Source organism: Notolepis coatsorum (assembly GCF_963971535.1).
Source record: "Notolepis coatsorum genome assembly, chromosome: 2".
In the NCBI taxonomy this organism is placed as follows: Eukaryota; Metazoa; Chordata; class Actinopteri; order Aulopiformes; family Paralepididae; genus Notolepis; species Notolepis coatsorum.
The window spans coordinates 223,697,767-223,723,159 of NC_140166.1; the positions used below are offsets into that span (position 1 = coordinate 223,697,767).

Below are 25,393 nucleotides of genomic sequence, written 5' to 3' on the forward strand. Positions count from 1 at the left end.
GGGTATTCTTGTTTACCAGAGAGGAGATCCGGTACAAGAATCGCGTTCGTTGGTTGACTTTTTTTATTACATTGGATGCCATTTTGTCACAGGAAAGATTAGCCTCTAGGATGGAACCCAGGTAGGTAATTTCATCTTTCCTTGTGATAATATTGTCACCCACTATAACCGAGAAGCCGTCGGTCTTGCTGAGTTTGTTATTTGAACCGAAGAGAATGGACTCTGTTTTGCCCATGTGTAATGATAGTTTGTTGTCGGCGAGCCATATGCAGATTTTGCCTAGTTCCGAGCTGAGGGCTTTTTCAACCTGTAACTTGTTCTTGTCAGAGACCAGCAGGGCTGAGTCGTCCGCAAACAGGAACAAGTTGCAGTCACAAGCTGACGACATGTCATTTGCATAAATTAGGAATAGTAGCGGTCCTAGTATGCTTCCTTGTGGAACACCACAGCTCACTGTGAGGGGGGGGGATAGTGTACCGTTTACTTCCACCATCTGTTCCCTCCCCTCCAGGTAGGATTGTATCCAGCTCACTGATAAACTATCAAAACCAATTGCTTTTAGCTTGTCAATCAGAATGGTGTGATTGACAGTGTCGAAGGCCTTTTGTAGGTCCAGCATGACCATGCCGCAGTATTTGCCCGCGTCCACCTCTTGTTTGATGTGGTCGTTCAAGTAGAGAAGGCATGTGTCAGTGGAGTGGGATGTTCTGAAGCCAGATTGGAATTCGTAGATTAGATTTTTTTCCGCGAGGTACTTTTCGATCTGTTCGTATACTATTTTTTCCATGACTTTCGAGATGGATGTAAGGATAGAAACAGGGCGGTAGTTACCCGGGTCTAATTTGCTGCCCTTTTTGTGCAGGGGTGTTACTCTCGCAATTTTGAAGTCCTTGGGGACGTGTCCCTGTTTTATGGAGAGGTTTATTATGTGTGTGATGACTCTCGGAGCTCCTCCCACCTGCAGACTTCAGCATTGTTTTTGGAACTCGTCATTTTCATTTAACGCTATTGAATTTCAATGGTAATTCATGACCGTTTCATATTCTTCCTTAAAGATTTGGAACAGATATTTGACAAGCTAATTGCTGCTGATTGGAGGGATGATATCTATACTTAAACCAGCATTGATATTGGAATAGTAAACAGTAAGTAGTAAACAGTAAGTAAACAGCATAGGTAACGGTATTGAATTTCAATGGTATCAATTTAGAAAGTAATTATTTGAGGGATGATATCTAGATTTAAACCAGCATTGGATTTCAAACACTAAGTCATTTAAATAACTCTCCTATCCCCTTAACACCAACCGCTGAAGTGTCCTTGAGCAAGGCACTTAACCCCCAACTGCTCCAGTGGAGTTGCTCAGTGGCCAACGGTGTCAGACTGTGGTTGTATTGGGCAGCTCCCAGGTGTGAATGGAACTGTGTGAATGTGAAGCAGGGCGTTCCTGAAAAAGAGCATCCTCTCAGCGAACCTAATAAATGTTAATAAAATAAATAAATAAAATAAATGTAACGCTATTTCATTTCAATGGTAATATATATCTAGACTAAAAGCAGCATTCTTTTGGAACTCTAACTTGTTTGATTCTAACGCTATTGAATTTCAATAGTAATTAAAAAGGTGAATACATATGAAAAAAGGTTGTTGATTGTTGAGTATGAAAATAAAGATGTGGACTTCCCCACAGGCAAAGGGACAGAGGTGCTGAAGAGAGAAATGGATTATGTGAATGTCCAATATCAAACCAACTTTACCCCATTTGATAGAATAGTACTCTGATAAACGTAAAAGGACTCTATTAAAAATTCTACTAAAGTAATAGCATAAAAGTAAATATTGAATGTAAGTGACTAAAGTAAATACACATTCTGTATGGTGTACTACAGGATTATAATGCTTGGGAGCTCCTAAATTCTCAATGCATCAACCTCTGTGTGACGTCAAACTGGTTGTATATGCTGGTTGTGATTCCTTCCTTTTGACATCGACAGACTTAAACATTAAATGTTATGTTTTCCATCTGATCACATATTTTGGATTAAAAGAAAGTACAGTAACTGGCAGGGTTTGTATAAATGTGGTCGAGGAAAATAAATTAGGAAACTTCCTTTGAAGTGTACATAGTAAAATGTATTGTTGTGATTATTATTCTTATTTGTTAAAAAAGATTATGCACTGTACTGTCGTAGCACGTTCCATTGTGTTTACATAAATGGTGAATAAAGTAATCTGAATCTGAGATCCCTAAACTGGAAATACTCAAGTAAAGTATCCTACAAACTGTATTTAAATACAAGAGTAAAAGTACTTTCTTTCCTCCCCTGGGTTCTCTACTTTCTTTCAAGTTCAAGTTTGTTTATTATTTGTCACAACAAAATACAGAACACTTTATAATGAAATGCTTGTTTCTGTATGAGCCCCTGAGTGTGCTACATACAGTTACTGTACCTATTTACTAATGCATATTTGGTAACATCAAGTTATTCTCTAGAATCTAGATATCCTTTTAACAACTGTAATCATGGGTCTCATAATTATATATATATACATAACTTTGCTCATGAAATGAGAACTACTGCAGATTTACTTTGACACCAAATGCCCAGCAATGAAGTCGAGTTCTTTCTGAGACATAAAGGAAACTGGTAAGAAACCATTGATTGAATTGAATTGATTGAATTGATTGATTGAAAAGTTTATTAACAGATTGCAGAATGGGTACAGTACAGTACAGCTCAATACATACAATTGTTAAGAGGATGCAGACCTGAGAAAGACTTTCGTCTTGTTTCCATCAGGGTCCCCCATTTTCAATTCATCATATGACACACACGACATACAGATAGACAGTACTGCTACATCTATACATTTATGACGTACCAGATTTTCAAATACAGTACTGTTTGTGATACTAAAAAAATCCAGAAAAAGAGTGTATATACATTTGACATAGAAACTGTGCATTGGGGGAGGTTGGGTAGGTGGGGTGGGGCTGTATATTGGAGGTGTGGGGGGGGGGGGGGTTGGGTAAGGGGGGGGGGGACTGTACATTGGAATACTGACATACATTTGACATAGAAACTGTACATTGGAGGAGGTTGGGTAGGTGGGGTGGGGTTGGGTGGGGCTGTACATTGGAATACTGACAAAGCCATGCTTGGTCTTTATTGTACAACTGGGTTAGGACATTTGTAGGGGCCAGTTTTGAATTGCAGTCTCCCGTAGGTGTTCTTTGAGAGTGTTTTTGAAGGTGGGTAGTGATTCACATTCCTTTACAGCTTTGGGTAGGGCGTTCCACATTGTTGTGGCATAATTGCGAAACGTGTTTAGTCCCTTGTTTGAGCCGAATCTGGGTTTTACATGATTTGTGGAGCTCCCTCTGGTGTTGTGATCGTGGTATTCACTGACCTTTGGGAAGTATTTTGACATGTACATGGGTACCTTGGTCGTGTAGTGTATCTTGTAGACCAGGCCCATTGCAAGTTGCTGTACTCTGTCGTCTACTCTAAGCCATCCTAGGTTGGCAAAGTGTGCAGGGGTGAGGTACGTGGGTTCTAGGAGTCAGGTCAAGCAGTAGTCTGACTAGTTTGTTTTGAGATGTTTGTAATTTGGTTTTTAGTGCCTTTGAGGTGCTTTGGTACCATGAGGTGCAAGCATAGTCATAGTACCCTTGAATGAGTGCTCCTGCCAGAGTCTTCAGGGTATTCTTGTTTACCAGGGAGGAGATCCGGTACAAGAATCGAGTTTGTTGATTGACTTTTTTTTATTACATTGGATGCCATTTTGTCACAGGAAAGATTAGCCTCTAGGATGGAACCCAGGTAGGTAATTTCATCTTTCCTTGTGACAATATTGTCAGTCACCCACTGTAACTGAGAAGCCGTCGGTCTTGCTGAGTTTGTTATTTGAACCGAAGAGAATGGACTCTGTTTTGCCCATGTGTAATGATAGTTTGTTGTCGGCAAGCCATATGCAGATTTTGCCTAGTTCCGAGCTGAGGGTTTTTTCAACCTGTAACTTGTTCTTGTCAGAGACCAGCAGGGCTGAGTCGTCCGCAAACAGGAACAAGTTGCAGTCACAAGCTGACGACATGTCATTTGCATAAATTAGGAACAGTAGTGGTCCTAGTATGCTTCCTTGTGGAACACCACAGTTCACTGTGAGGGGGGGGATAGGGTACCGTTTACCTCCACCATCTGTTCTCTCCCCTCCAGGTAGGATTGTATCCAGCTCACTGATAAACTATCAAAACCAATTGCTTTTAGCTTGTCAATCAGAATGGTGTGATTGACAGTGTCGAAGGCCTTTTGTAGGTCTAGCATGACCATGCCGCAGTATTTGCCCGCGTCCACCTCTTGCTTGATGTGGTCGTTCAAATAGAGAAGGCATGTGTCAGTGGAGTGGGATGTTCTGAAGCCAGATTGGAATTCGTAGATTAGATTTTTATCCGCAAGGTACTTTTCGACCTGTTCGTATACTATTTTTTCCATGACTTTCGAGCCAGAAATATGTGAAGTCCATTTGAGTTTGTTATTTCATTAATGTCTTCTAGTTCGAAGTGATTTTCCACTGTGGTGTGTGGTTGATATTGTGGCGGTAGGTGGGGAGGGGGGGATGGGGTCCTGTGTTCATTGATGTTAGGAGGGGGGGTGGGGATGATCCTTTGTCCTCTGCTGGTGTCTTTGGTCGGTGTGAAAGCCCGCGATGTGGGGGGGGGGGGGGGGGGGGGGGGGCTGGTTGCTGTCCTCAGATGTGTCTGGAGGGGGGGTGGGGATGATCCTTTGTCCTCTGCTGGTGTCTTTGGTCGGTGTGAAAGCCCGCGACGTGGGGGGGGGGGGGGCTGGTTGCTGTCCTCAGATGTGTCTGGAGGCCCTCCGTTGTGGGGGAGGGGGGGTGGGTCAGCCCTATGTGCAAATCAGTAAATCAAATCAGTGATAGAGCGAGAGACAGAGAGAGAGCAAGAGAGAATAGTGAGTGTGAGAGAAAGCAAGAAAGGAGAGAATGAGAGTAAATGCGAGAGAGAGAGGGAGAAAGTGTGTGTGTGAGAGAGAGATAGGAGAAAGAGATATTGTATTGTGTTGTATTATCATATCCTTTCTTGGCGCAGCGGTTTGTGATGTCGGCCCCCGTGCAGGAGACCGGGGTTCAACTCCCACTCGAGGCATCGAAGTTTAAGGTGACGTTGTCACAACCGTTACATGTATACCTCTTTCTCTCTTTGTGCTTATGAGTTTTAGTGGGGTTTCCTTGACAAAGCAAACACATTAGAGGTAGTTGATGGCGAGAGAAAGTCTGAACTATGTAAAAACATCTATCTATGAATCACAGTAAAATAGACACTGTCTCTTTAAAGTGACTCCTCCCCTGTACAACTATAACCAGGAAGCACCTCCCACCAAACACACGTCACACACAATCAGAGTTTACTCTACAACCAGGAAGCACCTTCCACCCACACGATCAGAATTTACTCTTCCTGAGAAAACAAAACTTGAAATGGCGCAGCAAGGAGTTGATCTGTACCGGGACCAGTTCTGCTGTTCTATCTGTCTGGATCTACTGAAGGATCCGGTAACTATTCCCTGTGGACACAGCTACTGTATGGGCTGTATTAAAGACTGCTGGGATCGCGATGATCAGAGGGGGATCTACACATGTCCCCAGTGCAGGGAGACTATTACTCCGAGGCCTGCTCTGAAGAAAAACAACATGCTGGCTGAAGTGATAGAAGAACTAATGAAGACAGGACTCCAAGCTGCTCCTCCTGATCACTGTTATGCTGGACCTGGAGACGTGGCCTGTGATGTCTGCACTGGGAGAAAGCAGAAAGCCCTCAAGTCCTGCCTGGTATGTCTGGCTTCTTACTGTGAAACTCACCTCCAGCCTCACTATCAATCTGATACCTTTAAGAAGCATAAGCTGGTCATAGCCTCCACACGGCTTCAGGAGAACACCTGCACTCGTCATGACAGGATTCTGGATGTTTTCTGTCGTACTGATCAGCAGTGTATCTGTTATTTGTGTTCCATGGATGAACATAAAGGCCATGATACAGTCTCAGCTGCAGCAGAAAGGACGGAGAGACAGAAAGAGCTTGGCATGAGTCAGCAGAAAATCCACCAGAGAGTCTGGGAGAGAGAGAAGCGACTCAAAGAGGCCCAACAGGCTGTTTATTCTCTCAATCGCTCTGCTGATAAAGCAGTGGAGGACGGTGAGAGAATCTTTACTGAGCTGATACGCTCCTTGGAGACGAGGCGCTCTGAGCTGAAGAAGGTCATCAGAGCCCAACAGAGGACCACAGTGACTCAGGCTGAAGAAGTGCAGAAGAGACTGGAGCAGGAGATAGCGGACCTGAGGAGGAGAGACACTGAGCTGGAGCAGCTCTCACACACAGAGGACCACATCCACTTTCTACAGAGTTACCCCCCCCTCTCCGGTCCCAGTGAGTCTACAGACTTACCCAGCATCAGTGTCCTTCCTCTCCTGTACTTTGCAGATGTGACTGAGGTCGTGTCTAAGCTGAGAGACAAACTAGAGGACGTTCTGGAAGAGCAGTGGCCCAGAATCTCAACAACAGTGAATGCAGTTAATATTTTACTGCCACCGGAGCCCAAGACCAGAGCTGACTTCTTACAATATTCCTCTCCGATCACACTGAACCCAAACACAACATACACACGTCTGTTTTTGTCTGAGGGGAACAGAAAAGCAACACGTATGCAGCATGAGCAGTCATATCCTGATCACCCAGAACGATTTATTGGATGGTGGCCTCAGGTTCTGGGTAGAGAAGGTCTGACTGGACGCTGTTACTGGGAGGTGGAGTGGACTGGAGAGGTTTCTGTAGCAGCCTCCTACAAAGACATTAGTAGAACAGGCATCGGGGAGGACAGTGTGTTTGGATTAAATTCCAAATCCTGGGCTTTAGAGTGCACACCAAGTCATTACCACTTCAGACACGATAACAAGAGAATAAGAGTACAGGGTACAAGAGTACGGTCCTCCAGAATAGGAGTGTACCTGGATCACAGGGCAGGGACTCTGTGCTTCTACAGCGTCTCTGACACCATGACCCTCCTGCACAGAGTCAACACCACATTCACTCAGCCTCTCTATCCTGGACTTAGGTTTTACTCATACCTGGCTGGTGGGGAGGCCGAGTTCTGTGAGCTGAAGTAGAGATCAGTGACATTCACAGCTCCTCTACCCAGGGTTTTGGATTTAAATTGATCTTGAAGAAGCTGAGTTGTGAAAGATTAGGTAATTAGGCGTTACATTCACTCAGTCACTCTATCATTGTTCTGAGGGACACACACACACACTCTATGTTTAGCTTTGTTTCTAGTTTCTAGCCTACCGGGGTAAAGTTTGTTTGATTGGATATTTACATATTCACATATTTGATTCCCATCTTCAATACCTCTGTCCCTTTGCATGCAGGGGAGTCAAAATCTTTATTTCCATACTCTGGGTAGGCTGGACAACAATATGCAACCGTTGTATTTGTGTTTGATCACCTTTGGTCATTTTGAATTACTGTGGGATTTGGGTCCGTCTCTCCTCTCTCTGTTCCAGGGGGGGTTGGTAACAATGTGGTGGCCGGACCTCCATGGAGGAGGTTGATTCAGCCTATAACCTTCTCCCTCACCTCTTGTCTCTGGGCAGCCGGGACACTTCATACGCGACACTCTATCTTCAAGGCCTTCTGTTGAACCCACAGCCAGGATGTGTGGGGCATGGGTCAGTCGTAAATGCAACTGTTTAGTTTTAGAACAGACTCATCTGCATTATCAAAAGAGCTCAAGGAGAGAGAGAGAGAGTTGTTCTTCTGGTGGCCGACTTTGAGGGAGATAGACCTAGATAGGAGCTGGTTTAGGAAGAATGACCATTTATTGAATATTGTGCATTTTGTCTTTTGTTCTTGTATTCTTACTAAATAAACGTGGACATATCTAAACCCAGAAGGACCCGAGTGGATATTTGCTTGAAACTTGCCGTTTCACCGACTGAACCTCAATATAGAACTTTGAACACAACGCGAAGGAATTCACTTGAACTCACTATTTCCATGATGTGCTACATGAGAACTTCAGTCTAAATCTAACATTACCATTGAAATTCAATACTGTTCAAATGAAATGAGTTAGAGTTCATAGAAACATAAGTCTATACTCTACAGTATCAATAATACAAATATGTGTGTACATGTACAGCCCAACCTGTTATAAATATACAAATAACTATGCTAAGTCTACCCCTGGTACAAATATAGCTAACTCTATCTTATGTCTACTCCCGGTACAATATATATACTGTAACTATAATTATAAATATAAGTATATCCTGTGCAATATAGTACTCCATACTAAGTCTACCTTGATCTGTACATGGAATATAAGATATTTGGAACTTTCTGAACCTATTGTAAAATGTAATATAGATCAGTTTTACTACAATGTTTGCAAACATTGCCAACATACCCAAAGAGTTTCAGCCACAGAACAAATACAAGCAGCGTTGTCTGGTGTCAGTCAGCAGGCTATGAAAACAGGGCTCCATTCTTATGTCTGGTGGTGGAGCTACACATTCATGTATGTTTGGATCAATTACCTTTAACATATTCAATCTAGCCAATAAAAAATGCACACATTTGGATATGATCACGTTTCCCTTTGTATAATAACTGTATAAGGTGACTGTACAATTGTCTTCATATAAACATTTAGTATAAAATAATTACCCATAAAATATAAAGGGCAATGTATAGTGTGTAAAAACATATATAAAAATAACAACACTTTCACAAGTTCATAGTTTATTCAAAATATATATTGATTTAAGTGTCCAACAGGACTTTACATAAACATTTGTACAGTGGTGATGATGAGAGACAAGTTATGCAACACACCTGCACTCTATTTCAGTTCACTGGAGATATCGTATCTTTGCTGACAAAATAACAGCATGTTATGAAGGTCAAAGGTTGTGCAAAATCTTCCAGCTTTGTCCTTGGACCATATCTTGTTCCACATATGAAATTAATAATCCATAATAAATAGGACTGTTACAGTTGGACAACAAAACAATATTTTGTATATTATCTATAGAACTAATCTTCAAACGGACACAAAGGCTGATTATGGCTGCACTTTGAAATTGAAATGATATAACATGTCACTGTATGTTGTTTGCTATAGCAACACTGCTAGGAGTAGTTTAGTGTATTGTATACTGCGCTGAATTAACTCTTCATCAAAACGTTATAGCTAAGTGTTTTATTCACAATGGGAAATCAGATATTGCATAAAATCTGTTGTATAAAAGCAACAGAACACTAAAGGCTGTGCGTTGTAGTAAATCTAGTAAATAGAGTCGCGGCTGAGATGATTGAAATACTTTAGATGTGATGTTATTTACTCTTGTGTTCTATTGCTTAATCACTTCCTGTAGTAACATTTACAGAAACATGTTACATTATGGTTCACTGCAGATTTGGAAAGGCCGTCACCAGGGTTAACATTTTAACCCACCTCTTCAACCTCGGGATCCCATCATAGAGCTGCATGTAAATAATAAATGGTAAATGGCTGCATTTATATACTAGCACTTTTATCCAAAGCGCTTTACAATTTGTTCCTCACATTATACCCATTCACTCACACATTCACACACCGAATGAATGCCAACCTGCTCATCGGGAGCAATTAGGGGTTAAGTGTCTTGCTCAAGGACACTTCGACACGTTGCCCGGGAGGAGCGGGAATCGAACCATGAACCTCTGGATTACCAGACGACTGCTCTACTCTGTCGTGTGTCTGCTGAGCAAGGGTAGAATTACCTATGGAGTCAATGGAAAGAAGACAGACGCATAATGGGGTAAACCGTAGAACTCAGGTAATTTGGACAGCCATTATGAATAACTAGCAATCTGTCTGTCGATGAGAGCTTTCTTATGTCTAACTATGCCTGCCATTCAAAATGCCATTCCAGCATTCGTCCCTATGAGACAGTTCTAGTCAAATTCTGCACTAATGCTAACATGAGTATATGCAACAATCTCATACTGGCTGAATATATTTTCTACTGTCTTATCTAGAAGCTCATACTGGCTGCATATCTTTTCTACTGTATCTAGAAGCTCATACTGGCTGCATATATTTTCTACTGTCTAGAAGCTCATACTGGCTGCATATATTTTCTACTGTATCTAGAAGCTCATACTGGCTGCATATCTGTTCTACTGTCTATAGAAGCTCATTGGTTTGTAAATGTAATAGATTTTCTATAGATTTTTAGTTTTTAATGTATGTTCTGTAATCTGTATATTGGCCTGGAAAATGGTGTGTTATTGTTGTATTAATTGTGATACTGCACACGATCACGATAACCATTAAATATAAGGATCTTGAATACAAGGTGTAGTGGTTTAAGCCCTATAGTCAATACAATGACAAGAGATCTGGACGGGCCATTGTAACACTGGGCAACTCTCACTGATTTACAGTATAAACTGGTGGCAGATTATCATGGACACAAGATGGCGCTATTCACCATACAATCATTCGACATAGCTTGATTGATTGATTGATTGATTGATTGATTGAAAAGTTTATTAACAGATTGCAGAATGGGTACAGTACAGTACAGCTCAATACATACAATTGTTAAGGGGATGCAGACCAGTCTTGTTTACATCAGGGTCCCCCATTTTCAATTCATCATAACATATATGACATACATGACATACAGATAGACAGTACTGCTACATCTATACATTTATGACATATCAGATTTGCAAATACAGTACTGTTTGTGATACAAAAAGAGTCAAGAAAAAGAGTGTATATACATTTGACGTAGAAACTGTACATTGGAGGAGGTTGGGTGGGTGGGGTGGGGTTGGGTGGGTGGGTGGGGGCTGTACATTGGAGGTGGGGGGGGGGTCGGGTAGGGGGGGACGACGACACTGTACACTGTACATTGGAATACTGACAAAGCCATACTTGGTCATTTACTGTGCAACTGGGTTAGGACATTTGTAGGAGCCAGTTTCGAATTGCAGTCTCCCGTAGGTGTTTTTTGAGAGTGTTTTTGAAAGTGGGTAGTGATTCACATTCCTTTACAGCTGTGGGTAGGGCGTTCCACATTGATGTGGCATAATTGCGAAACGTGTTTAGTCCCTTGTTTGAGCCGAATCTGGGTTTAACATGATTTGTGGAGCTCCCTCTGGTGTTGTGATCGTGGTATTCACTGACCTTTGGCTTGCCTTCATTTGCACCTTTCCAATGTGGTCCCAGTACACCTGGCGCTGTGGTGGTAAAGACACAATGACATGATGCAGGTATGGTTTTTACATTGCAAAATGAGCTGGAATGCTGCCATCTGATTAGGTTAAAGGGGCACTTCACCAAAACAACAGTGGCAATTTATTTTACAAATAATCTCACACACATCCAAAAACAAACAGTTTTGCAAATATTAATTTAGTTTGACAGCTATTGAGAATAAATTAGTTTGAATATGGCAACCAGTAATGTCGTCGGGGACACTGAATCCTTGTGTTGTGTTAATCACAGCTCAATTAAATGATAATTGAGCCTTGCTCATAGAAGTTATTGTTTAATTTTTTTTTTTTATAAACCATTTATTATAGATTCTGCAAGTCTTCTTTTAATAAAAACATCAAGAAGAAAAGAAAGACACTAGCAAAAGAATAAACACCAGGCAGCTGTCTAAAAGCCTGTGTGACCTCTAGCTTTTCTCTCATGTGGTTCAGGACTCAGAACTGAGACTCTCGGAGCTCCTCCCACCTGCAGACTACTATGGGGGTAGATTTCTATCAAAAATAAACAAACGCAAAAGTAGAATCCACAATCGTAAAGTAGAATTTTTGATAGAAATGTACCCCCATAGTCCAGCATTGTTTTTGGAACTCGTCATTTTCATTTAACGCTATTGAATTTCAATGGTAATTCATGACCGTTTCATATTCTTCCTTAAAGATTTGGAACAGATATTTGACAAGCTAATTGCTGCTAATTGGAGGGATGATATCTATACTTAAACCAGCATTGATATTGGAATAGTAAACAGTAAGTAGTAAACAGTAAGTAAACAGCCATAGGTAACAGTATTGAATTTCAATGGTATCAATTTAGAAAGTAATTATTTGAGGGAGGATATCTAGATTTAAACCAGCATTGGATTTCAAACACTAAGTCATTTAAATGTAACGCTATTTCATTTCAATGGTAATATATATCTAGACTAAAAGCAGCATTCTTTTGGAACTCTAACTTGTTTGATTCTAACGCTATTGAATTTCAATAGTAATTAAAAAGGTGAATACATATGAAAAAAGGTTGTTGATTGTTGATTATGAAAATAAAGATGTGGACTTCCCCACAGGCAAAGGGACAGAGGTGCTGAAGAGAGAAATGGATTTATGTGAATATCCAATATCAAAACCAACTTTACCCCATTTGATAGAATAGTACTCTGATAAACGTAAAAGGACTCTATTAAAAATTCTATTAAAGTAATAGCATAAAAGTAAATATTGAATGTAAGTGACTAAAGTAAATACACATTCTGTATGGTGTACTACAGGATTATAATGCTTGGGAGCTCCTAAATTCTCAATGCATCAACCTCTGTGTGACGTCAAACTGGTTGTACATCCAGTTATGCTGGTTGTGATTCCTTCCTTTTGACATTGACAGACTTAAACATTAAATGTTATGTTTTCCATCTGATCACATATTTCGGATTAAAAGAAAGTACAGTACCTGGCAGGGTTTGTATAAATGTGGTTGAGGAAAATAAATTAGGAAACTTCCTTTGAAGTGTACATAGTAAAATGTATTGTTGTGATTATTATTCTTATTTGTTAAAAAAGATTATGCACTGTACTGTCGTAGCACGTTCCATTGTGTTTACATAAATGGCGAATAAAGTAATCTGATATGAGATCCCTAAACTGGAAATACTCAAGTAAAGTATCCTAAAAACTGTATTTAAATACAAGAGTAAAAGTACTTTCTTTCCTCCCCTGGGTTCTCTACTTTCTTTCAAGTTCAAGTTTGTTTATTATTTGTCACAACAAAATACAGAATACTTTATAATGAAATGTTTGTTTCTGTATGAGCCCCTGAGAGTGTGCTACATACAGTTACTGTACCTACTAGTGCATATTTGGTAACATCAAGTTATTCTCTAGATATGCTTTTAACAACTGTAATCATGGGTCTCATAAAGTCATAATTATATATATACATAACTTTGCTCATGAAATGAGAACTACTGCAGATTTACTTTGACACCAATGCCCAGCAATGAAGTCGGGTTCTTTCTGAGACATAAAGGAAACTGGTAAGAAACCAGCCTCCAAACAAATCAGTAAATCAAATCAGTGATAGAGCGAGAGACAGAGAGAGAGAGCAAGAGAGAATAGTGAGTGTGAGAGAAAGAGAAAGCAAGAGAGGAGAGAATGAGAGTAAATGCGCGAGAGAGAGAGGGAGAAAGTGTGTGTGTGTGTGTGTGTGTGTGTGTGTGTGTGTGTGTGTGTGAGAGAGAGAGAGGAGAAAGTGTGAGAGAAAAAGAAAGCAAGAGAGGAGAGAATGACAGTAAGACATTAAATGATGTGTGAGAGTGTGTATGAGAGATAGAGAGAGAGAGAAATGGAAAGAGATTTTGTATTGTACCCCCCCCCCCCCCCCACCTCCAATGTACAGCCCAACCCCACCCCACCTACCCAACCTCCTCCAATGTACAGTTTCTATGTCAAATGTAGGTCAGTAGTATTCCAATGTACAGTGTCCCCCCCCCCCCCTACCCAACCCCCCCCCCCCCCCACCTCCAATGTACAGCCCCACCGGCCACCCCACCTACCCAACCTCCCCCAATGCACAGTTTCTATGTCAAATGTATATACACTCTTTTTCTGGATTTTTTTAGTATCACAAACAGTACTGTATTTGAAAATCTGGTATGTCATAAATGTCATAAATGTAGCAGTACTGTCTATCTGTATGTCGTGTGTGTCATATGATGAATTGAAATGGAGGACCCTGATGGAAACAAGACGAAAGTCTTTCTCAGGTCTGCATCTAGGGTGACCAGATGCAAAAAGTCCAAAAGTGGGACAACAGTAAGATTTTGGTGGGACAAAGTGGGACAACAGTACGATTTTGGTGGGACAAAGTGGGACAAAGTGGGACAGATAGATAATGTAATTTTTTGTATTAGAATAACTGCCATGGTCTTCACTGAATAGATTTAAATCAAAGGTTAAAGGTTAAATCAAAATAAATACAAATTAAATACCACCTAACATCTGTTTTAAATATTCAAACGTCATCACTTGACAGGAATGTCTTGTGTTTGATATTCCCTGTTAACACAGAACTAGGGAAAACAGTGTAGTATAATACAAAAATAATAATACAAATAAATTGTGTTTCTATATTAGAATAACTGCCATGGTCTTCACCGAATAGATTTAAATCAAAGGTTAAAGGTTACCACAGTCGGCTGACCTGTATGAATGGGAGTGTTGTACTGTGTGATAGACACTTGTTATCTCAGCTGCAGTGACCTTGTCCGTCTGGCTATCATTGTTTGGTTTAAAAAGAAACGTTTCCATAGATCTGGATGTTTCTTTTTGGTGAGCCACTTTCAAGTGAGACTCACGTCCACTGTGGCGCTTCAAGTTGTATTCTCCTCCATGCGCAATTGAAAACGAACTATGACGCAAAACACAGAAAGCCTGCTGCGGATTGCCTGCCATCTGCCTCACCCAGTCATGTGTCGTTTGCCAGTCTTGGTTGTAACTGCAGGTCCGTTTCTTTTTACTGCTTTCCATCTTGAACTAGTTCGCTTGTAATGTTTTTTTTTTTTTTTTTGACCAATCAGATTTGCGATATGAGGTAGCGTCACGACTCAGTCTCAGTCAGTTTTCCGTCCGTATAATATGTAATGGGATCCTATTCCAGTATGTTATGGCTCTATACATTGCTATATAAATGAAGATTATTATTATTATTTACAAATATAGAGTAAAGGAGGGGTTCCTTTACAACTTCCTTGGGGAATAGCACACTGGAGTGTTACCATATTTGACATGGAACCATTAAATACAACACATTGTTGTCTATTAGACAAGTAGCTTCTCATCCATTCCATGGCAGTGTCTTCAAGCCCATATGTGTGTAATTTCAATAATAATAGGCCATGATCTATGATGTCGAAAAGCCGCACTGAAATTCAAGAGCACTGTACCCACAACTAACTTCCTATCGATCAGTTGTAGCCAGCTATCTGTAAGAGATGTTAAAGCAGTTCCTGTAGAGTATCCTACTTTGTATGCATGCTGGAAATCAGAATTAATGTTGTTTTCGTTGAAATACTTTTGAATCTACTTGAACACAATTCCTTCCAATAACTTACCTATTACTGGTAAAATACTAATGGGCCTACTGTTTGAACCTGTAAATGGCTATTTACAGTTCTTTGGTAGTGGAGTTACTTTGGCTATTTTCCAAGGCTGAGGAAAGACCCTCTCTTCAAAACATAAATTAAATATATGTGATAGTGGCTTAGCCACACATTTTGCAGAGATTTGTAGCAGTGTTCCATTCAGATTATCAACACAGCAAGGTTTATCTGGTTTAAGGGCTAGGAGGAGCTTTTCAATATCATTTGGACTTGTGCATTTAAATTTAAATCGGCATTTCTTGTCATACATTATATGTTTTTTAATTACAGAGTCTGACCGCTTACCACTCATTGGCAACATTTGATTTATAATTGTGTTTACCTTGGAAACAAAGTAATTGTTGAAATGAGTTGCAATGTCAAATGGTTTAGTGGTGAATATACCATCTGACTCAATAAATGATGGCGTTTTGCCCATTTTATTTATACCCAGCTTCATTCAATGTTTTCCATAGTCTCTTACTATCCCCTTTACACTCCTCCAATCTGGTTTGATAATAATGTTTTTTCTTCTGTAATTTGTATTAATTTATAAATGTATAAACTGTTGATTGATATGCACTGTCCCTGATCAAATAAACTGAGTAAACTCAAACGAAACTATTGTTTTATTGCACAATCGTAGCGGGCATTGTAATGTTTGGGGTTTTGCGAGAGAACCAGTGTTGGAGTCAAAGATTAAACAAGTGAGAGAGACAGATGGACAGAATGAATGAATGAAAACTTTATTTAACTGATTGCAGAATGGGTACAATACAGTACGGCTCAATACACACAAAATGTTTAAGGGGATGCAGAGAAAGACGTTTGTCTTGTTTACATCAGGGTCCCCCATTTTCAATTCATAGTGACATTTATGACATACATGACATTTATGACAGGGACATACATGACATACAGGTATATAGTACTGTTACATTTGTGACATACGATATGCAAATATACAGTAAGGAACCTGACACGAACTTTGCCATCACAACCATTGAACTATTATAATAGCTTTACTATTATAATCTAAATCTGTGCAATATTCATGTTTATTTAGTGATATTCATGTTTATTGATTCAACATAGCTGTTTATCTTTGATAATGTATGACAGGCTTTTGCCCCGACCGGGATTCGAACACGGCTGCACGAGAGCAGTTCAGCTCCTTGGACAGCGTGACAAATGCACCCCATTTCATTGGCTGTCAGTCTGTTACACCTATACACGGCTGGCCCTGCTCTGCCAGGTGAGCTGAAGCGCCGAATGAAAATCATGGCGGATTAGGACGGTTACATAATTCCGCAAGCTCTGCCGCTCCGCTCCGCGGAGCGTGCCGCGCGGCAGAGAAAGTTGCGCGTCACGTGCCTGTCGGGGCCAATCAGGCCTACCCCGGAAGTAACTTACTGTTGCGGAACAGTTATAGGCTTCCCGGACTCGCCGTCATTTGCCGAATGTCTCCCCCTGCTCTCTCTCCCGTTTCACCCTACAACTGTCGGTCATGCTTGACCAGAAAAGCGATAAATGCTAAAAAATAAAGTTTAAAAAAAAAGGGCACAGCCCCCCTAAAAGTGATCTAATAACGTTGATGCCTGCCATGGCCAGTAGGGGGCGAATTTGCAGTGGCCCAATATCCAGATTTCTTCTATAAGCCAGGGGTTCCCAAAGTTTTCAGGCGGCGCCCCCCCCCCCTCTGTAGGCCATAATTACAAATTCCATTGGAAGTAAATTAGTAATTAGGATATTTGCTTTTAGAAAGACTGGTTTAGATTCGCATATATGGAGGGTACAGAAGATACAACGATTAAGAGGAAAGACTCATGTCATGTAGTGGGACACTCCCCCCCCCCCCCCCCCCCAGGTCCACCACTTAACACCTCCATGAGTTGCAATGCGCAGGACTGCACAGCATGGACACCTGGGACAACTCCCCCCCCCTCCCCCATAGTCAATTGTTTGTGCAATTCGGCAAAGTATCCTGCTGCGTTAGGAACAAATGAATACCACCACCATGGCATACTGGAATATAACCTGTACCTTTTGAGTATTTTATAACCTGTACCTTTTGAGTATTTTACACCGCGCTGTTTATTATTAAGAAGACAAGTTGGACATGGAAAGAGACATAAACCAACGTTAGAGGACCAAACCGTCTGGGACGTTCGGTTTTCATGGGGAAATACGTTGGCGGATGTTTTGAAAACGTAAGACATGCAACTCTAGTAAGTATTTATGTGCATTTGTTTACTTTATTACTAGTTGTCAACAATTAGTTTTCATGGATTTTTTTTTGGGTCAAAACCATTTGTTTTTAGTTCCCTAGTCTAGCGTTAAATGTAAAATAAAATGCATGTCCACTTCAGTCTAAGTTCTGTTCTGTCGTCGAGTGTTTTGATCAGATGCAGGGATGGAAAAGCTGGAGCTTCTTCAGAGACGATTAACGTCACCAGCAGTTGAGGCAAGAGGTTCAAGTATTTCTAACGGGTTGAGCCAGACGTTTAAAAGCTCAACTCACTGCCTCTGGAGTAACGTTGCATAGTTTTAAAGTAAGATATTCCTTTATTGACCATCTTGGGGGGATTCGGGCGTCACTATGAATTGAAAATGGGGGACCCTGATGTAAACAAGACGAAAGTATTTATCTGGTCTGCATCCCCTTAACAATTGTGTGTATATTGAGCCCTACTGTACTCATTCTGCAATCTGTTAATAAAGTTTCCGATCAATAGCAGCATGGGGGAGGGGAGGTACACGTATGGCAGAGTAATAGTAGAAATACATAGATAATAATATAAGCAATACAATTAGATCTGAAGTTGAAATCATGTAGTTAAAATACGGCCTCGCAAGCGCGTTTTCAAATGGTGGACTCGAGGAGGGTCGGAGGGAGGCCTGGTCCTCCGCAGACACACCAGATATTCACACCTTCAAATGAGCAATGGTTCAAAGTTTCATCAATTGTATTTCATTGTCTGTTTATTTTCACAGTATATAAACCCCATTCCCTCAGTATGAACACGAGGGGACTGTAATGAAATGACATGTTTTCAGTTTGAGGACATTGGTCGTGGTGGAGTTACCTCGCCTACGCTAAGTGCAGTTCGCTTGATTGTCCAGCAGATGGAGCCAGAGCTCCGTGTGTATCTGCAACGTGAGCGAACAGAACACAAAAACAGAGATTGGATCGTAAAGTCAACTTGATGTCACCCGCTGAGCGTTCGGTTGAGGTTATTAATTTCCTTTGTCTATATGATTCAGATGAGTAGAAAATATATGCAACTCTTCCTCTTAGGTGTTTTTGAGTTTTGATATTTAGCTCGTGTCCTATTGGAGGGTGGCTGCCACGTGACGCGGATGTGTTGGGAAGTATACTTGAATAGCGTTACATTGTTCTTAAATAATTCCTCTACGGTTACATTTTGTATAAAAGTAGACATATCCATATATCGGACGCTACACATGTTGCCTGATAGTATTTATCTTACACGTTAAGAGATATTATGAATCATCTCTGCATAAACCCACGACCGACGATGAGCTCTCCGCGAATGGGGTCGCCTCCTCGGAAGGCGGGTCGGCATCGCTTCTCGGCCTTTTGGCTAAGATCAAGTGTAGTGACCCTGGCGGTCCGTGTGGGAGAGGGGGATGAGTTACCCTTGGTAGGGACTCACCCCGCTACTGCACAGAGGATTGAAGATGGCCTTTAAATAGAACGTCCTACTTCCTGTTTAAAAAAAAAGAAAAAACACCTTTTAAAAGACATATGTACTGGACTTATCATCTACACTGATACTGATACAATGGACTTTTTATTACCACAAGCACTGTTTAACATGTTTTACCCACCTTTATTTTATCTGTAGGCCGTTTAGCATAACTGTTTTACGTTGGTGAAATGTTGTGTTTTTAGGTTTTACAGGTGTTTTTAATCTAGCTGTAGGCCTTTTAACATAACTGTTTTTACATTGTTGAAATGTTGTGTTCTTAGGTTTTTACAGATGTTTTTAATTGGTATACATGTTTATCTCACCTCTGAAATGTGCTATAAGAAAATGTGGACATTTTAAATCAAATACATTGTGTACATGTAACTTGGTAACCATGTGACAAAAAACGACAAAAACTTTTTCAAACGAAAAAATCTGTTCAAATACATTGTGTACATGTAACTTTGTAACCATGTGACAATAAACTTTTTCAAATGAAAAATCTGTTCTTATCAGTTTAATATCTGATACGTCCCCTACCCGGGGACCATATATTAAATTGATTTTTGGAGCAGGGAGATGGAAAAGGGGCTTGCTCCGTCCACTCCACGCATCGACCTGGTATTGCAGTACCTCCAGGAACGGTGCACCCCCCCAACTCTGTCTAAAATAAATGTCACCATAACAAATTAAATCACGGTGTGTGTGTGATTCCTTTAAGCCCGACGGGCCAGGTACATGATGGCCGAGATTCTTATCACTCCATAAATGTATCAATAGTACAGATTAATGCATGAATTATCTTTATTGTCATTGTCACAAGAATGGTACAACGAAATTTAAAATGCAGCCCTACGTGCTAACACTTGGTAAGATGTGTGTATGAAAGAAGACTACAAAAAACAGCAGTGACTGCTCTCGGCTGTTTAACACATTTAACACCGACACCATCACCAGTTGTAGGTTGTCTGAAGTGCAGTTTGTTACTATGAAAATTCACTAGAATGCAGGATTTGGACGAAAAAAGATGTCATTCATTTTTTCAAATCCTGCATTCTAGTGATTTTTATTTTTATATATATATATATTTTTATTTTTTTAAACATAACATCAAATTAGACACACAAGCATTAACAGTAAACATCCAATGAAATCACCATTTGAATCATTATAAATGTAGTTTACGAGATATATACCTAATACTTGCTATCTAATACCCTACATACATGCTCTTGCTCGCTCACCCCCCCCCGGACCCCCACTTGGATAATCCATCCATTTTCATTCGTTTCTAACCAGGAACTACAATTCATATGCTAGCTTTTATTCTCTCCACCACTTTTAACCAGATTGCAATGTTGACACTGACACCTAAAATTCTTGCTGTAGAAATTTCTAGATAAATCACATCGAGATAAGTAAGAACCCATACCTTCCGGCACCTTTTTTCTGGTTGAAACCATCGTGATGCTGGTAGCGCCAATCGTGTGACGCCTCTTTCTTTCACCGGTTAAGCTTAGGCACTCTTTCGAAGTTGGTTAAGGTTAGAGTTTGTCTTAGAGCAGGGCGATAGAACACCAGCCCTGATTCCATACTCTAACCTTAAAGGACGACTCCACTTTTTTTGGAAATTAGCTTATTTAACATCTTCCCTGGAGTTAGACAAGAAGATGCATACCTTTTTTGTCTCTGTGCGTGCATTTTAGCTTTGGGAATAGACGCTCCGTTAGCATAGCTTAGCTTCATCACTGGAAGTGGGGGAGGACAGTAGCCTTACAGTGCCTTACAGTGTATTGCAAGGTCTGACATTGACCAAACTTGATATGCATGACCTTGGTGGGCTCTAGGTCAACTCCTGAAAAGGGGGTCAATGTCAGACCTTGCAATCAAAAGTTAGGGGGCGCACTGAAATTATGGCAAGGGTTATTAGCCCCCTAACTTTGATTGCAAACTTCGAAAGAGTCGCCTAAGAAACGTCAGTCAATATTTCTTCTTCTTCTCTTCTTCTTTTTGGTGTTTTACGGCGGACGGCCACCATAAATGGGGCATTTACCGCCACCTACCGACCCGGAAATCGGGCCAGTCTTCCATTCTCCCCTCTTCTTTTCTTCTTCAATGGTTTAACAAAAACAAAACCCATCCCTAACATCACCACCATATCCAAACCTAATCTATGAGTCCCTCACTCTAACCACTAGTCTACCTAACTACCTAACCTACAAACACCTTCCTACAACCACACTGTTCACCATCCCTATCAACCCCCATCTACATTATACTACATATGCCACTCTCTGACTCACGTATATTTCAACTTTCTATCTACCTTCCAACTCTTAACACTTTCCCTCAAACCCTATCATACACCCCCACATCTCTCAAAAACCCCATCACCACCCTTGCCTTATCTCCCCCTCCCCCACTCAGTATTTCCGATATCCCCAGCTCCCTAACCCCCATCTCCCTCAATCTTCCCTTCATCTCTCTCCTCCGCACCGAAACAGAAAGAACCTGTAACCTAACGCGTGTTGTTGTGATGATGTCATCAAAACGCAGATTCAGTCATTACATGCGCGCTGTGAGCTCTTCAGTCCTGCGTGATACTCCTCTTGGGACTCGGGTAGGGTGACCAGATGCAAAAAGTCCAAAAGTGGGACAACAGTAAGATTTTGGTGGGACAAAGTGGGACAACAGTACGATTTTGGTGGGACAAAGTGGGACAGATAGATAATGTAATTTTTTGTATTAGAATAACTGCCATGGTCTTCACTGAATAGATTTAAATCAAAGGTTAAAGGTTAAATCAAAATAAATACAAATTAAATACCACCTAACATCTGTTTTAAATATTCAAACGTCATCACTTGACAGGAATGTCTTGTGTTTGATATTCCCTGTTAACACAGAACTAGGGAAAACAGTGTAGTATAATACAAAAATAATAATACAAATTAATTGTGTTTCTATATTAGAATAACTGCCATGGTCTTCACCGAATAGATTTAAATCAAAGGTTAAAGGTTACCACAGTCGGCTGACCTGTATGAATGGGAGTGTTGTACTGTGTGATAGACACTTGTTATCTCAGCTGCAGTGACCTTGTCCGTCTGGCTATCATTGTTTGGTTTAAAAAGAAACGTTTCCATAGATCTGGATGTTTCTTTTTGGTGAGCCACTTTCAAGTGAGACTCACGTCCACTGTGGCGCTTCAAGTTGTATTCTCCTCCATGCGCAATTGAAAACGAACTATGACGCAAAACACAGAAAGCCTGCTGCGGATTGCCTGCCATCTGCCTCACCCAGTCATGTGTCGTTTGCCAGTCTTGGTTGTAACTGCAGGTCCGTTTCTTTTTACTGCTTTCCATCTTGAACTAGTTCGCTTGTAATGTTTTTTTTTTTTTTTTTTACCAATCAGATTTGCGATATGAGGTAGCGTCACGACTCAGTCTCAGTCAGTTTTCCGTCCGTATAATATGTAATGGGATCCTATTCCAGTATGTTATGGCTCTATACATTGCTATATAAATGAAGATTATTATTATTATTTACAAATATAGAGTAAAGGAGGGGTTCCTTTACAACTTCCTTGGGGAATAGCACACTGGAGTGTTACCATATTTGACATGGAACCATTAAATACAACACATTGTTGTCTATTAGACAAGTAGCTTCTCATCCATTCCATGGCAGTGTCTTCAAGCCCATATGTGTGTAATTTCAATAATAATAGGCCATGATCTATGATGTCGAAAAGCCGCACTGAAATTCAAGAGCACTGTACCCACAACTAACTTCCTATCGATCAGTTGTAGCCAGCTATCTGTAAGAGATGTTAAAGCAGTTCCTGTAGAGTATCCTACTTTGTATGCATGCTGGAAATCAGAATTAATGTTGTTTTCGTTGAAATACTTTTGAATCTACTTGAACACAATTCCTTCCAATAACTTACCTATTACTGGTAAAATACTAATGGGCCTACTGTTTGAACCTGTAAATGGCTATTTACAGTTCTTTGGTAGTGGAGTTACTTTGGCTATTTTCCAAGGCTGAGGAAAGACCCTCTCTTCAAAACATAAATTAAATATATGTGATAGTGGCTTAGCCACACATTTTGCAGAGATTTGTAGCAGTGTTCCATTCAGATTATCAACACAGCAAGGTTTATCTGGTTTAAGGGCTAGGAGGAGCTTTTCAATATCATTTGGACTTGTGCATTTAAATTTAAATCAGCATTTCTTGTCATACATTATATGTTTTTTAATTACAGAGTCTGACCGCTTACCACTCATTGGCAACATTTGATTTATAATTGTGTTTACCTTGGAAACAAAGTAATTGTTGAAATGAGTTGCAATGTCAAATGGTTTAGTGGTGAATATACCATCTGACTCAATAAATGATGGTGTTTTGCCCATTTTATTTATACCCAGCTTCATTCAATGTTTTCCATAGTCTCTTACTATCCCCTTTACACTCCTCCAATCTGGTTTGATAATAATGTTTTTTCTTCTGTAATTTGTATTAATTTATAAATGTATAAACTGTTGATTGATATGCACTGTCCCTGATCAAATAAACTGAGTAAACTCAAACGAAACTATTGTTTTATTGCACAATCGTAGCGGGCATTGTAATGTTTGGGGTTTTGCGAGAGAACCAGTGTTGGAGTCAAAGATTAAACAAGTGAGAGAGACAGATGGACAGAATGAATGAATGAGAACTTTATTTAACTGATTGCAGAATGGGTACAATACAGTACGGCTCAATACACACAAAATGTTTAAGGGGATGCAGAGAAAGACGTTTGTCTTGTTTACATCAGGGTCCCCCATTTTCAATTCATAGTGACATTTATGACATACATGACATTTATGACAGGGACATACATGACATACAGGTATATAGTACTGTTACATTTGTGACATACGATATGCAAATATACAGTAAGGAACCTGACACGAACTTTGCCATCACAACCATTGAACTATTATAATAGCTTTACTATTATAATCTAAATCTGTGCAATATTCATGTTTATTTAGTGATATTCATGTTTATTGATTCAACATAGCTGTTTATCTTTGATAATGTATGACAGGCTTTTGCCCTGACCGGGATTCGAACACGGCTGCACGAGAGCAGTTCAGCTCCTTGGACAGCGTGACAAATGCACCCCATTTCATTGGCTGTCAGTCTGTTACACCTATACACGGCTGGCCCTGCTCTGCCAGGTGAGCTGAAGCGCCGAATGAAAATCATGGCGGATTAGGACGGTTACATAATTCCGCAAGCTCTGCCGCTCCGCTCCGCGGAGCGTGCCGCGCGGCAGAGAAAGTTGCGCGTCACGTGCCTGTCGGGGCCAATCAGGCCTACCCCGGAAGTAACTTACTGTTGCGGAACAGTTATAGGCTTCCCGGACTCGCCGTCATTTGCCGAATGTCTCCCCCTGCTCTCTCTCCCGTTTCACCCTACAACTGTCGGTCATGCTTGACCAGAAAAGCGATAAATGCTAAAAAATAAAGTTTAAAAAAAAAGGGCACAGCCCCCCTAAAAGTGATCTAATAACGTTGATGCCTGCCATGGCCAGTAGGGGGCGAATTTGCAGTGGCCCAATATCCAGATTTCTTCTATAAGCCAGGGGTTCCCAAAGTTTTCAGGCGGCGCCCCCCCCCCCTCTGTAGGCCATAATTACAAATTCCATTGGAAGTAAATTAGTAATTAGGATATTTGCTTTTAGAAAGACTGGTTTAGATTCGCATATATGGAGGGTACAGAAGATACAACGATTAAGGCTGAGGTTACACCTTTCGTATCATCTTCGTATCGTTTTCTTATACGCATCGCCGCGTATCGCCGCGACGTCATGCGCCTCGAGTCACACTTTCGTTTTTTTTTCGTTTTTGTCAGCCAAGCACACTGATGTAGTACACTGCCGAAGCAGTAGGTGGCAGTAGGTGGCAACCATGAAGGCAATTTCAACCAATCAGAACGAATGTGCCAATACACTTCCTGGTGGAAGCTCCACCAAAGAAAATGTCAATAAGGCAGCCTATGCCGCGCCACCATCTTGTTTACTCAATGCAGCAATAATTTTCCAGCAAAGCCTAATAAAAGTGCAATAAACAAAACGGATACATTCACTGTGTGTTCTGCTTGTCATTTGTTGATGAAACAAAACTAACATCAACACAAGTGACCACCAA

The 25,393-nt window shown here is 40.7% G+C and overlaps 1 protein-coding gene across 1 annotated transcript in view; it reads left to right on the plus strand.

Annotated features, from left to right (window-relative positions):
- Positions 1-5,499: 5,499 nt before the first annotated feature.
- The window catches only part of LOC311223805 (uncharacterized protein), a gene marked incomplete at its 5' end in the record, with an annotated part of 51,307 nt that continues 31,413 nt past the window's right edge, over positions 5,500-25,393 (plus strand). The window contains 1 exon segment of the mRNA XM_084308571.1: positions 5,500-7,168. Coding sequence (XP_084164697.1) covers positions 5,500-7,168 — 1,669 coding nt within the window.